This window comes from Centrocercus urophasianus, unplaced genomic scaffold (genome assembly GCF_019232065.1).
Source record: "Centrocercus urophasianus isolate 14NV4802_14NV808 unplaced genomic scaffold, USGS_Curo_1.0 seq_11, whole genome shotgun sequence".
NCBI classification, from domain to species: Eukaryota; Metazoa; Chordata; class Aves; order Galliformes; family Phasianidae; genus Centrocercus; species Centrocercus urophasianus.
This window is the reverse complement of record NW_024884253.1, coordinates 32,611,627-32,626,061: the sequence shown is the minus strand read 5'-3', so window position 1 is coordinate 32,626,061 and position 14,435 is coordinate 32,611,627. Positions and strand designations below refer to the sequence as shown.

General features: G+C 44.3%; 1 protein-coding gene across 1 annotated transcript in view; it reads left to right on the top strand.

Moving 5' to 3' along the window:
• Positions 1 to 9,293: 9,293 nt before the first annotated feature.
• The window catches only part of VXN (vexin), a 14,648-nt gene continuing 9,506 nt past the window's right edge, over positions 9,294 to 14,435 (top strand). Inside the window, exons 1-2 of the mRNA XM_042808962.1 lie at positions 9,294 to 9,360; positions 12,748 to 12,803. Of these exons, the coding sequence (XP_042664896.1) occupies positions 9,294 to 9,360; positions 12,748 to 12,803 (123 nt within the window). The remainder of the gene's footprint in view (positions 9,361 to 12,747; positions 12,804 to 14,435) is intronic.

Sequence of the window (14,435 nt, the reverse complement as noted above, 5' to 3'; positions counted from 1 at the left end):
AAGCTATCTCTAGGCACTTTCCATAACCCACAAGTAAATCTGCTTAAGCATCACAAAGCTACAGGACGTGTGCAGTACATTTTGGCCTTTAGCATCTCCAGCCTCATAAATCTGTCACTGTGTTCAGTACATCTGTGGAGAAGAGAAAGGGCAACACGATACAATACAGCAAAAGCCTAAAAGTAGCCTAAAAGTGTAGTATGCATTTTGCCACAGACCACCACTGTGTACTTTCTAAATAAAAAGGCACTTGATTTAAATTCAAAATAGTTGTTAAAAAACACCAGCTAGTGAATAGGGAATACTGATCATTTTCCTCATCTCTCCAAGAGCTGTTGTGACAAGACAAGAAATGGTTTTAAACGAAAAGAAGGGAGATTTAGGTTAGTTGTTAGGTGGAAATTCTTTACTCAAAGGTTGTGAGGCGCTGGCACAGCTGCCCAGTGAAGCTGTGCTGCCCCATCCCTGGAGGCACTCAGGGCCAGGCTGGATGGGGCCCTGCGCACTGAGCTGGTGGGTGGCAGCCCTGCCCACAGCAGGGGGCTGGGACTGGTGTGCTTTGAGGCCCCTTTCAACACAAAGCATTCTGTAATTCATTCTGTGACTCTATGATATGTCACAGTGATTGTGGCTATGAAGTTGTACATGAGATCAAGCAGAAGCTTACTCCTTTGCTCTGAATATCTCAGTGAAACTGACACAGAAAAAAAAAAAAAAGAAAAATAAAGACATATCACCATGAAAGCTTCAGTTCCTTTAAGTTCTCTTAAATGCAGCATTTCAGACTGCAGTTTTATATTTTGCCAATTTGGGGCTTCCATTAGGCAAAAAAAAAATACCATTTTCTCTTTTCACCATTGTGCTGAGACGACTATCACAAGGAAGATAGTAGAAACATCATACAGCCAAATAATAACAGTAAGATAAAGGATTATCTTGACACAGCTCAGTGGAATGTTTATTCACGCCCTTAAGTTAACTGGTTTCTTATTAATAGCAGAGGGAAATTCTTTATGAAGAGGCACAGCCAGGTAAAAGCAGAGGAATTGTGGCATATCCTTTCAAGAGCGCTGGCCATTGACATCACATTGCAGAGCCTGGTTCTACTATCGATGTGGGCAGCACGGGTCAACCTATATAATCATAGATTCATTAAGGTTGGAAACAGCACTAAGATCATCTAATTACAGCCATCGACCTACCAGCACCGTGCTCACTAACCCACATCGCTCAGTGCAACATCTACCCTTTTCTTGAACACCTTCAGGAATGGCAGGTAACTCCACCACCTCGCTGAGCAGCCTGTTCCAATGCCTCAATCCAGCAGCAACAGGAACCATACTGTGGGCTCAGCTCCCTTATGTGTTTAATTTGATCTAAGGCTGCTGTATCATGAAATATATATCACAGCACAAACACGAATTTATCGGTGTGGAACAACTTCTCTGTGTTCACTGACTTGTAGTGACTTTGACCCACTTTAACAATATGCTGGAGTTTTTCATGGGGTGTGCTATCTGAGTGTTTGACCATACAGCCTTAAATTAGCAACTTGACATTGAAATGCTGATTTACACCTGCAGTCAAATGGATAACACATGTTAAAGACCGATTGTCAGCAGCTCCAATACATTATTGCTTCATTCTGTGTCATTGTCACTTGCCTTAAAGCAATTTAAGGACAGCATTGTGTGGCATTGTTGGTATCCTATGGACACAGCTGTAGGGGGCTGACACTTTCTATGGAATTTGTCATCTATCTAAAGCTGACATCACCTTCAAAAAATCCCTGTAAGCGTTGGGATGTTTAAGTGTTGCTCTGTGTTCTAAGGCCACATTGGAAATAAAGAAGAAGCTTTTTTGCAGGCATAAAAAACAGTGAACATTGAATAACTTGCCGTTCTGACCTTTTCACCCCAAGGAAGATTAATGGTCATTTAGATCAGAACTTGCCCCTGATTGCGGATCTGAGTGCTGCAGGGATTCAGACAGACAAAGAAAGCCTTTTCCCCTCTGGTCACCAGCCCAGACCTGCAGTGTGTCTCCAGTGACCATGAAGTGGCCGTTCAGCCATTTGTGTGCAGGAGTTGGTGGCTGTAATCCATTTTCCAAGAGACCGGTGGCTGTCACTGTGTGCTTATCAGAGCAGTGAGAAATGGGAATTCCCACAGGCGGCACCTGAATCACGTTTCCTTCACACTACTGAAGTCTCACAGGCTGCCTAACTTGTTTCAGTGTCTCAGTCCTTCTCCACAGTCACCTTTCCAAGCAGGGAAGGGTTGAAGCAGCATCCACGCTGTGTGTGTGAGCAGCGGCACTCTTTCCCCTCCCGGAGGGCTTCAGCCTCTACTCCCACTCCCAGAGCAGAGTGTCCTGTCAGGACACGCTCACAGCTGCGTTCCTGGCTTGTCTCTCTGCTTTTCTCTCTCCCATTTCTCTCTGTGCACTGTCCAGAGGTGTGGTTTGTGCTCCAGGCGTGAGCTGTGGAGGGAAGGCTTTGCTCTGGAGCTGCCAGGTCAGCATGTGAAGCAGCGATGACATCCTGGCAGAGCAAACAGCACACCCCTCGGCCTTCATGCAGCCATCTCCACTGTTCAGTTCCCAGCACAGTCATGCTGATGTAATTCGTACCTGCTATATTTGTATTTTAAATGGAAGTTCTAAAACTAGAAGTACTCCGTTATAAAAAGTGAGCACAGAGCTCAGGGACAGATTTTGGTAGTACAGTAACCATTTGTGACTTCTGGTGTCAGAAGGAATAACATCACTGACTAACGGCAGTAATGGCAGCTCAGGGAGCTGCCCAGCAGGGCTGAGCCAACTGCACCAACCGCTGCTCAGCAATGGTGCGGGGCAGCTGGTGGATGGGGAGGGCCCAGCGTGTTGTGCTTCACTGGAGGCATCTGCATAGCAAACAAGGCACTGGTAAATTCACCTTTGTACTGACATAGGTATACAGTACAGCCGAGACATTGAGCTTAACTATAAAACTGTGGTTAGCAGCCAGAGGACAAAAAGTTGAAAGAAAGGGCTGAAATTGAGGAGTCTGTATCTTGCTTTTTGGTCAGAATGAGAGGATATAGAAGTGCTGGACTGCAGGGGAATGCCTAAGCTGAGCTTAAGCACTGTGCAGTTACTAGGTTTGCCATGTGTAGCCTCACCTCGAGCACTGGGTGCAGTTTGGTCACAGTATAAGGAATACATACAACTATTAGAGAGCATCCAAAAGAGAGCAACAGAGATGGTGAAGGCTGAAGAGGGCAAGGTGTGTGAGGAGCAACTGAGGGTTTGCACAGCCCAAAGCAGAGGAGCTGAGGGGAGGCCTGATGGCAGCTGCAGCTCCTCACAGGGAGCAGAGGGCAGCGCTGAGCTCTGCTCTGTGTGACAGCAACAGGGCTGGAGGGAACGGCATGGAGCTGCGTGAGGGGAGGGCAGCTGGGGGTTAGGGAAAGGGTCTGCGCCACAGGGCGGTGGGCATGGCACCAAAGTGATGGAGTCCAGTGAGCATTTGGACAGTGCTTTCAGACATAGGGTTTGGTTTTGGATCCCACTCAGGATATTCCATGATTCCATGAGAAGTCTCAATAACTCTTCCAGTTCCCATTTAGTTTTCCCTCTCCTAAGCTCACCTCTGCACCAGCACGTGCTGTGTAGTGGGCAAAGCAGCTGAATGGATTACAACCCAAACTGAATTAACTGAGTATTTAAGTGTAAAGACTAATAGGGAAGATGAAAAGGACAAATAGAGATCATCCGTTCTGTGAAAACCAGAATTCTTGGAGGCTACACGACTTGAAAATGACTGACCTCTATGTAGCTTATGAGCTTGAAAATCCTCTCCTCTGTATTTGCAGCTTTAATTCCTCTTGTTATCTGAGGTGATCTACTTTAATCAGATTCCTAGAAACAAGTCAGGTATTAAAGCAGAAGATCTTTGACACCTATGCTGGCAGTGCCAGAAGAGAGGCCAAAGACCAAAGCAGCAGGGAGAGCAGATAACCCACCTCATCCTCCCAAAAAGGCTTTTAGGATAATTGCTACTGGGGGATGTCCCCAATTTCCCCTTCCACATTCAAAGCCGTAGGACCATTTAGTACAGTTCTCACACAACAGTTTCTCTGAAGTCCCACATTTGGAAGAGCCAACCATTCTATAATGCTCTTACCCCATTCTGAATCCTCCTCCGCCGCAGTACCATCTTCTATGTTTCCTCACTGGCACCATAGCTTAAATCTACACAGAAGAGTGCTCCCTATGCTCAGTCCTGCTTTCCACCCTCAGTGCAGCTCCTTGCATTTCCTATTCCTGTTTTCTAGTCTCGGAGTTCCCACAGTGATGATCCTCATTTTAAATCGAATCTCATTTTCACACAGAACTTCTAGAGATGGGATTGCAATCCAATATACACCAAAGACCTTCATCCCACAGAGCATGTGTGACACACAGCAGAAAAAGCCTGATGGCTCATGAGGGCACAGTAGATACAAATAAGGAGGCAGTTCATGCTGCCTCACTCTTTTGGACTTATCCATGGGGGGAATCCCAAGCAGTTTTTGCATAATTATCCAAGCAGTGTGGGATGTGAGATACTTTCTGCAGTTGTAGCAAGAGAGCTCCCACTGCTCAAATCCAGAAACTGTGTGACAAGCTTTAATTAAGGTGTGTGTTTGTCCAGATATGGCTATATTCTTATCAGGGGCCAGTAGTCAAAATAATCTTACAATGTTTGAAAGAGAAAACATGGGAGTGAACAAGCCCCATCCAAGAATAGTGCCTTATAGTGCCTTATCAGGGAATAAAGAATGTTGATAAAATAGCTTGAAAAATCAAGGACGAATAGAAATGAAGTTCAGCATCTTAATAAACTGTTATCCCAGCCTGATTTGAACATATCCCTCATTTGGTGGCATTTTTAATTCTTTCTGTGGATTACACCAGACCAGCATATGAACGCTTGTAAGCTTCCACATGTCAGCTGGGATACACAGCATTGGCCCTGGCATTAATGCTAGCTCAATGCAATCCTGCTGCTGGCACAAGCTACACAAGACTTGAACTTTGCAGGGCTGGGCATTGTGCTCCTTACAAATCATTGTATGGGCTTACTCAAGTGTGTTTTACAAGCTTAGGGCAAATTTGTGAATGTCCAATTATCTGGATGTAACTTTTTCAGGAGGCACCAAGGCTGTTTTGTTGTTGTTTCCTCAGGATCCTGCAGTATCTTTCTGTAACTAGTGGGGATGCTTTCAGCCCGCTTCCAGGTCTGGTTGCTCTTTCCTTTCCTGATTACCAGAGGAGGTATCCATGCATCAGCCCTTTCAAATTGCAGACATCGGCATCTTTCCTCATCCCCTGTAGTGAATGTAAAGCTCACAATGTTTTGTTAGTGCCCCAGTCTTCTTATTCCCATCTGGATAAAATCAGCCATTAGCAGCTGCCAGCAAAAGGAAATGTTACTTCTGAAAATTCTTCGGTTATCTGCAGACCATTCAGATGTACAGCAACACCCTGATTTGGAACTAGTTTTGCACAGCGCAGTAAGATTTAGCTGAAACTGTGGGTAGCAAAGCCATCTCTCTTTTCCGTTCACTCACAGGGAAATAGCAGGCTATGCATGACAAAATAACTTCACATTGTGCTCTCGCTGTTGGTTTTACTTTTCTGTCATTGTCAGTTGCGATTCTGTGGCTTTAAGATCAAACAAAGCTATTTTCTTGCCACAGAATCTACTGCGTGCACCGCATTACGCAGAAGTGTTTTAGGGTAAGCGTCAGCAGCAGGCATGTGTAGTATTATCCCATCTTATTTTTAAATGGTTAACTGTGCATACCTTTGCCTTCACAATCCTATTCCAAAAATACCTGCGGTTTGTCCTTATCATATTGCCCAGCTAACGGTAAGAAACAGGCTCAAGTGGCTCAGTATGGATTAGATTCGCCTCTTACGCAAGAGGGTCTAAGATCCAGCAGGAGCCCTGGGACCTGACCTGGGGAGAGCTCTGTCCTCCGCCAGCCAGGGAATCCCTTGGCAGTGCCGTGTATGCTGAAAATACAGGGATGCTTCTCTTTGGCTCCCCTGGAAAGGTACTGTATTAGAAAGGCATTCATTTGTTTTCAGAGGCCTGTGTAAGTAAGGCCTAGAGGTTTCAATACTTGTCTTAAATCACTCCAAGTTTTAATTAATTTTTTGGTGACTTCAATTAAAAATTAGTTTTGTTCTATTCGTTTGAAGTTTTCCAGCTACAGCAAACTTGGTGAACAGGAGAAGCATCTACACTTGTTTCTTCTAGATGTGCCTGAATAGATCCAGTCCTTGGGAGAAGCACCCTTCTGCTTCCCCAGCATGACATTTCAACACCTTCTGGGTCACCATGGGATTTTATGCTTATGTTGTTATTACTAATTGTTTCTGCCTCAGCACATGGCTCTTCGACTTACCGACATCGCCCTCCTTTTTGCCCACATCCCAATATCAAATGCCTTCCCTGTTTCAGGACTGCAGATTAGGTTAGGTGGATGTTTAGGCAGATGCCATATGTCTGTTGGTATGTCCTGAGGTGTCCTCCTCCTCCTCCTCTTCAGTTGTCCTCACTCACCTTTGGTCACCAGGTTCTTCCACCAGCACGTTTTTATCATGAGCTGACAACGCTGGGAGTTGAGGTATTTGGTAAACAGAGATGTACCACAGCCCACAGTCAGGAATTTGAACCACTTGGATTCCAAATGCCAGCATGGGAGTCTTCAGTCAGAGAGACACTCAAATGTGAAACGAAATTTTAGCCTAGTTTCTAGATATTTTATATAAGTCAATGAGATAAAGAAAAAGGATCTACAGAATCAGTAGGCACATTTGGTTTTCTGCTCCCACTACAGACCAAGCTCTTTCTAAGTCCACCAGGAGTTAAAGGGAGGTAGTGTGAAATTGTCTGATGTAAGTCTACATGCACTTCTTAGGTTGGACACTGGGGTCATGGGTGTCCTCTCCAAGTCTAAATTACTGCCATGCTATTCTTCAAAAGATTTTGTCTGTTGCAGCTGTATGAACCAAGATAATTTGTCCAAAATAATCCCCAAAGAGCTAGAAGAATGTCACTCAGGATGCGTTGTGGTCCTTTTCTTGATGACACATTAAGATATCCTGCAAAACCCAAGGCATTCACTTGCTTGACTACCTGTTGGGCAGAATGAAATGCCCAACTCCATTTCATAAATAAGGAAAATCCATTCCCAGGTGATGATCTCAGATGAAACATGCAGTATGTTGGCCCTCCACAGTCCTGTTTTCTGTATGGAAGGGCTGTAAGCACCTTTTCTCAGCCCTCTGTACACACTTATTCCCAGAGCAACAGCACCCTTGCAGAGGCAGTTTTTCAAAGCTGCCTATTCAAACCCTAGCCTGTAAAGCAGTGACCAGATTTTTACTCTTAAATCTCACTTCAATTTCCACATCCATGCCACCCCTCAACATAATGAAATGCTGAACACTGGTTCTAACGCTAACCCCTAGCTGAGGTTTAAAAATATCCCTAGATCATACCTACAACCAGAAAAGGAATGACCCAGATCCAGAGTACTTCTTATAAGAAGTCTGAATAGCCAAAGGTGTGATAAGGGGAGGGTTAGATGTGTTATACTTTTTTCTTTTTTTTTTTCCCTCCTACTATTCAGTGTTGCTCTTCATTATTTTTTTTATCCTTTTTAAAGCATTAAATCCTCCCTGCATAACCGCCTCTGCTCTATTCACCACTGAATGGATGGTGCGCTGATCTTTTTATTGGTGGGTAATGGATTTGGTTTGATTGCTTGACACAAGAACAATAGTGGCATAAGCAATTCCATTCAAGCCCATGAAACTCCCCATCTGTTGAGCACGTGCACGTTTGGGGAGCTGGGCAGAGACAGATGAACACGGCAGCCAAGCCTGATGTTAATGACATCAGTCATACAAGCAGAACATGTGGCACAATAAATCAAAAACTAATTGAACTTTTGCTTGATTATATTGCTGTCCCACTGCCCATTCTACGCACTGCATGGCTTCCTGGAACAATGCCCTGGCCCCGCAATAGATTTCCTGCCCTTGGACAGCAGGAGGCTGCCCTGGGATGTAACAAGTGATAGCAGCCTCTCTTCAGTCAGTTATTTCTTGAAACAGTGACGCTTTCCACAGAACCAAAAGAAAGAAAAATACTTCTAGGCTCAGCATGCGTATTTGACCAATATTTATTTTTTCAAAGAAACATGACACAAACGTGTCAGTGACAGCACATGTCTGCTGGCACGGTCCATCTGGGACTTGGTGGCAGTCTTCTATGGGAGAAGACAGCACTGGTTTTTGTGCTAATTACACACACATGCTCGTAATGATGGCTATTCATTGGGCTGATATAATTTAATATCATTGTTAGCACTTGAAAAGTGTTTCTGCTACATCTGTTGCCGAAGCCCACAAGCCAACATGTTGGAGCTCAGATGCCCACGGCAGCAGTAAGCCAGCAGAGCTTGAAGGGACTCATTTCCACAGATGTGGAAAAGGACAATTTCTGATGACAGCATGAGGGAATGCACTTGAAACCCTTGGAGAGGAGCCCCTCTAGAAGTGCATAAATGTAGAACGAGGCCCAAATCCTTCAAGATATATAGGAACCAGTCCATGACTGGGCCACCTGCCATCTCTCCAGAACTATTAAAGCACAGGGGATGTTCGTGCAGCCCTATGGATGCCTGCCTGATGTGCCCTCCTTTAGACATCTGTGTTTGAAATTTAATACTGACATGCCCAGTATTTAGGTACGAGTTTATGAACTTATAGGTGGAGCACAAAACACCTTCCTTAATACACACAGAATCAAGTCCTCATTACATAGGAACAGCCACATTTCATGCTAAATGTGTTGAACTATACCAAATGTATCCCAACTTGTTTTAAAATTCCTTGCAGTACTGCTATAAAGTCTCCTTGCCGTACACTGGCTGCACAGAGCAGACTTTATTATTAGCCGGTTAGTGCAGAGGATTCTCCAAACCGGTAAAAGGACAAAATGTTCCTATCTGGGCAGAGACTTAAGTAACAGCTAAATTAAATCTTTGCATTCACAGTATTCATACAAAGGCAGATGGGAGCAGAAAATGTTGCGATGAAGAATATGGAATGAGATGAGATCACAGCATCAGTCTGTCCTTTGTAGATCTGGACAATGATCACAGAGCCAGATTGGATTAGTGAAACCTATTTACCAGAAGTTCAGAGCAGTTGCGTGAAGCTGAAAGGCAGTCAGGAGAGAGAGGTGGAAAATGCACCAGATTTACAGCTGCAGCGACGAAAATTTAGAAGTTTTCACCACCGTGATTTCATCCAAATGTGAGTACATCAGAACTGTAATAACGGGGATGGTGTTGTGTTTTGGATGGACGGAGCGCGTTATCCTTAGCGAAACCTTTAAAGGAGCAGCTCATCTGTCTGCTCTCTGTGCTGCGTTGTGCTGCCAGCTCGGCGCTCCCTGCTTCTCGCTGGAGCTGAGCCGTGCAGGTGCCTCCACATTGTGGCTGTGCAAAATCTTTGCACAGGCAAAACTGGGAGATTTGGAATCAGCGTTCGCACACCTATGAGGTAATTGCTAAAGTGACAGCTTGCAACTGCGTGGCTATTCTATGTGATAGAAAAGAAAATGAAGTTCTGGGAGCAGTTAGCAGCTCGGATGAACTGGGTGAACCGCATGAATGTGGAATTTAAGTCTGCTGGCTCAGTAAGTGGAACATTTCCAAAGCCATGCCCTCAAAATGAATGCATGATTAACATTAATTGCTTGTAATGAAGAGTAAGAACCGGACAAAGTCCGGTCTGCATTTGATTGAGCAAATTAGTTTAAACTCAATAGCTGCGTATTTCAGCAACGAGAAGAAAGCAGGTAAAAGCAGGGAAAACAAATTGTGGGGGCAGATCAGATCTCTTCTTGCAAGCTGCAAGCCTGCACTCTCAGCTGCTTAATTTCAGAATATAAGTGGAAATGACAAAGTGAACCCTCACCGTAATCGTTTTTGTTGCCTGAAATCTGGACTGCACACACAAACAGCCTCTTGCAGGCAAATCCAGAAACAGCATCTGCAAGAATTCAGCCTTGCCTTCCCACTCCCTGCAGAAAAATCATGTTTGCAGGGAGAGCCCTGCAACCTCACTGATTTCATTGTTGCCTTTGTATTCCTGTGCAAGTGGGTCACTTACATCTACCTCCGCGATTCACTCTTCTTTCAATGGCTATTCAAGTAATTGCGTGTTTGCTGGTGCTGTGACTTCCCTTTGATGCCTTCCCTTTCTTCAGCCCATGTAAGCCATTCACCACGTACGCTGGCGGATGACAAGCTGTGAGTCAGTCTGTGGATTGTATGTACTCTGAAAAGATGAACATTTATTGCCATTAGGCACATTAATATACGGTTTGTCGTGCACCAGCCTGGGTGCCAATAGCAGCACAACAGTACTTGCTTTTGGTAACAATATACAGAAACCGAGCTCCACGCATTAACCAGTAAAATACATAAATCATTAAGATGATCCTTTGTGTCACTGAACTTTTCTACACTTGGATTTAATTAAAGTGCTCGTGAACAATTAGTGATATTAGCCTGCACACAGTGCAATACCACCAGTAAAGTCATTGTGGCAGCTTCAAAAGCAAGACAGAACACATTTGCAGAAAACGACTTTCATCGTGTTTGTATGGTTTTAACCCCACACTTGCAGTGCTCTAAAATATAAAACTGCTCATGCAGGAGAAGGCACTGGGGATCCTTGAGGATCCTTGAGTCACCTCCCAGAGCAGACTGCGATCAAGCTTAGCACATTCTCTAGCTTTGTGCAGGCAAATAACTCACTTGTGATACGTGTGGAAACACTGTACTTCAGCAGAAGACTTGGACAAGACCTGGCACCTCCTGTTACTTCCTGCTTCACCGAGGGCAGAGCTTGGACAAGACTCTGTTTCTGTCTGATGGGGTCCTACTGCTCAGTACTTGCATCCTCACTGTGGCATCTGAAGTTGTTCTTCACGCCATTACAGAGGCTGTGACATGGGCAGCAGTACTTAGCATGGGGGAGGCCACCACTGCCACCACTCATCCATGCCCCAGAGGTAGCAGGAATAGCAGGATCAGCAGACCTAGGTTCTTCAGAACTTCAGATCTCAAGGCAGGAATTCTCTGCAGCTTCACTGCAGCTGCAGTAATGAGAAGCTTCAGTCTATCCAGCTGTTTCCACATTTCCAAAAGTCTTCACAGATATTAATGCATGGCAGTACTAAGCATGGCAGCTCCTGGATCCCAAAAATGTAAAGGAAAACTCACTTAGAGAGCAACAGTCATTTTCCTGACTCTTCAGTGCCTGTGGGCTATAAATACAGCCTGAAAGGGAAGCCTCCCTTCACATGCCTTGCCCTCGGGGTCAGCATTTAGAATTGGAATTAAACACAACTAAATTTTGTAGGTTTTTTTTGCAGGTTGTTTTTTGTAACCAGCTGCTAAATACCATAGTCATAACACCTGTATTCTGCATACAGGAAGGGTAATCAATTTTAAAGTGCAAAGAGTAAGATATAATGAGAGCTGGGAGAATAATTTTCAAGTCAAACTGGAAGAATGTTTCATCAGCCCTTGCTGTGTCCAAAAATGACCATCCAAAACCAATCACTTCAGTGTGAATGCAATGTCCAGTCAAAAACCTGGTTTATGATCCAGGTATCTCATGTGTCTTGTAGCTAGTCTTTCTGTTTTGCCTGGGATTTTGGTGTCTTCATGGATTTAAGAAATAAAGTTGAGAAAAAGCTTCAAGGAAAATGCCTCATAAAGTTAATGAACTGAATGGGATATTCTGACAAGTGAAAAAAAGGAGTGGATGAAGTGTGTTGTGCCTTGGACACAGTGCAGTAAATCTGGAATAACACAGTGAAGCAGTCTGATATTACTGGAAGTCTGTATCTAGATACAGTGGTTGGCCTCTCCAAAGTTAATGCAGGTACAAGTCATGGTCTAAGCTGAGTGGATGGAAGAGAAGCTTTCCACCAAAGACTCCCATCCATCAGGCAGGAGGCACGGTCACAGCCTCAGGTAGGAAATGGCAGATTCCTCCTGGACACCCATAGGAGAAGTACAGGAACTTCAGGAAGGCTCTTTCCCCATGCCCACAAATGTCTATTGTATAGCCAGAAGATCATTTCTGAAGTAACATTAAGAAAAAGACTTTCTTTTGGGTTGTTTCAGCTCGAATTTTCCTTAAATCCTTCCTTTCTTCCCACCACGCCCTCAATAAATCCCCATGGAAGCATTTCAGAGACATACTTGACATAATCTTACCACTATAGCACAGCTACAGCATCTCAAAGTAATGAGAAACAGCTTAAAAATACTGAAATGTTTCTTGGGTTTTTTTTAATAGCAATTATTTATCCCACACTAGCTGTCTCCAGCCCTCACCTTTTCTCTGCCGCCCAGCACAGGCTTCATGGGAGCTAACAGAAGAGCCAGCAGGCTCATGTGCAGGGCCTCCAGCAAGTGCCTGACACCAGGATCCTCTCTGAAGGCTCTTCCCCAATGTATTCTCTCCTGCAGCAGGACAGGAAAGCCTGCTACTGGTCTTCCAGCACCACAAACCAGCAAGATCTTCACCATTACCTTCAATGGGCACTGCTCTGGTGTGCTGTTTGAGTTTGTCCACTTCTGCCCAACCCTGACCACATTTCTGTTGTTCTTTTCACAGCATGTAGTCCTGCCCGAAGGAGAGCCAAAAGCGCGCATCACATCCTGACAAAGAGCGTAAGAAAAATTTCCGTCCCACTCTTTTGTTTTCTTTCTAGTTGGTTAAGCTTATCCTTCAAAATGCTATGGAGAAATGGGAAGCAGATCTTTCAGGGCAAAGAAATACTGCAGCATCTGCTGTAGGGAGTGGGGTGAGAAACAGAAAGGGCAGTTCCTGTACAGCTACAGATGATTCAGTCTGTACTTACAGATTATCACACGAGCGCTTTGAAACTCTTAAAAAAATAAGGTCTTTGTGCAGAGCTAGTAAAAATGAACATAGCTTATCAACACGGGTCATCTGAGGGACTCACAGACTTAATTCTTATCCACAAAGCACTAATAACACTGCCAGAGGGACAGCAAGCAAATTGTAGCAATGCACATGCAATCAAGGAGCCAGTACCACATTTCCCAGGGAATATGGGAGGAAAACAGCAAGCAATGAGCTGTAATCTCCTCCCAGAGAAAAGGCTCTGAGAGAGCAACAGGAGGATGCTTGCCCCTTGATCCTGGTGGCACAGGGATAACCTGGCACCTATGTAGCTCAGCAACATGCAGCTGCATATGGTCCTCTCCTGTCTCTCCAACCCACCACTCAGCACAGTGCTCACTCCTGCCTAAGAAAGGAAACCAGCTGAACGTTTCCTGCAGCCCTCTGCCATGCAATCCCAGCTTTTTTCTTCTCCACTTTCCCTTCACTGAATGTTTTTCAATAGGTTTGTAAATATTTTTTGCCCCTGATTACATCTTCTGGGCATAATTATTATGTGACAGTAACAGCAATACAAAAAGAGCTGAACAGAGTGAGAAAACATTCTCCAAGTTTAGACATTCATACACGTTAGTTTAGTTCAAGTTTTCTTGTCTTCAGAGCCATTTTTTCCTCCTTAAATGCATTTAGCCTACACACAACTCATTCCACGATCCTTTTATCACAGTTCTATCTTACAGGTATGACAGCCACACTTCTTGCACGTTCATAACCTCAAAGCACTCTTATACCTCTTAGACCTCCATGCACCTCTCCAAGAATTCTTAAACCTTTCAGAAAGACCCTTCTGTCAAAGTATTCTCCCTACAGACACAGGCAGTTCTCCAGCACTTCGTTGAAATATTTTGTTCCATGGTCTTTCCTCTTCCCATGCTCTGATTCCCTGCCTGATCCCCATTTGTAGACACACTCCTCTTCACAGTCCAGATTCCCTAATCTCCCTTTGGCACAGTAGGTCCCTCTGCTTATCACACTTACCTGTGCACTGGGAAAAACCTTACCATATTCAATCCCATCTCCCGGGTAACAAAGCAAATCACAGGATAATTCACAGAACGCCTCAACTGCACCTCGGAAGAATCAGTAACAGACCTCTGGTGTTTGAGTGAAAAACATACATGTATGTATTTTCTCGGTTTGTGAAAATCTTATTTTCATCACTCAAGCAGAGGTTTCAACATGACTCTTCCTCCCAACAGAGGACAAAATTTAATGTCTTTGTGATGCTCAAAATAAGCCACTTTGAGATACTCCTTTTTTATTTGCTATGTCCTCAATATGTTTTGTCACATAATGTAAAAATAGCATAAGAATGCAAAAGAAAAAAAAGAACAATTATGACTAAATAAAACAGAATGCTTAGATAAGGACTTCTC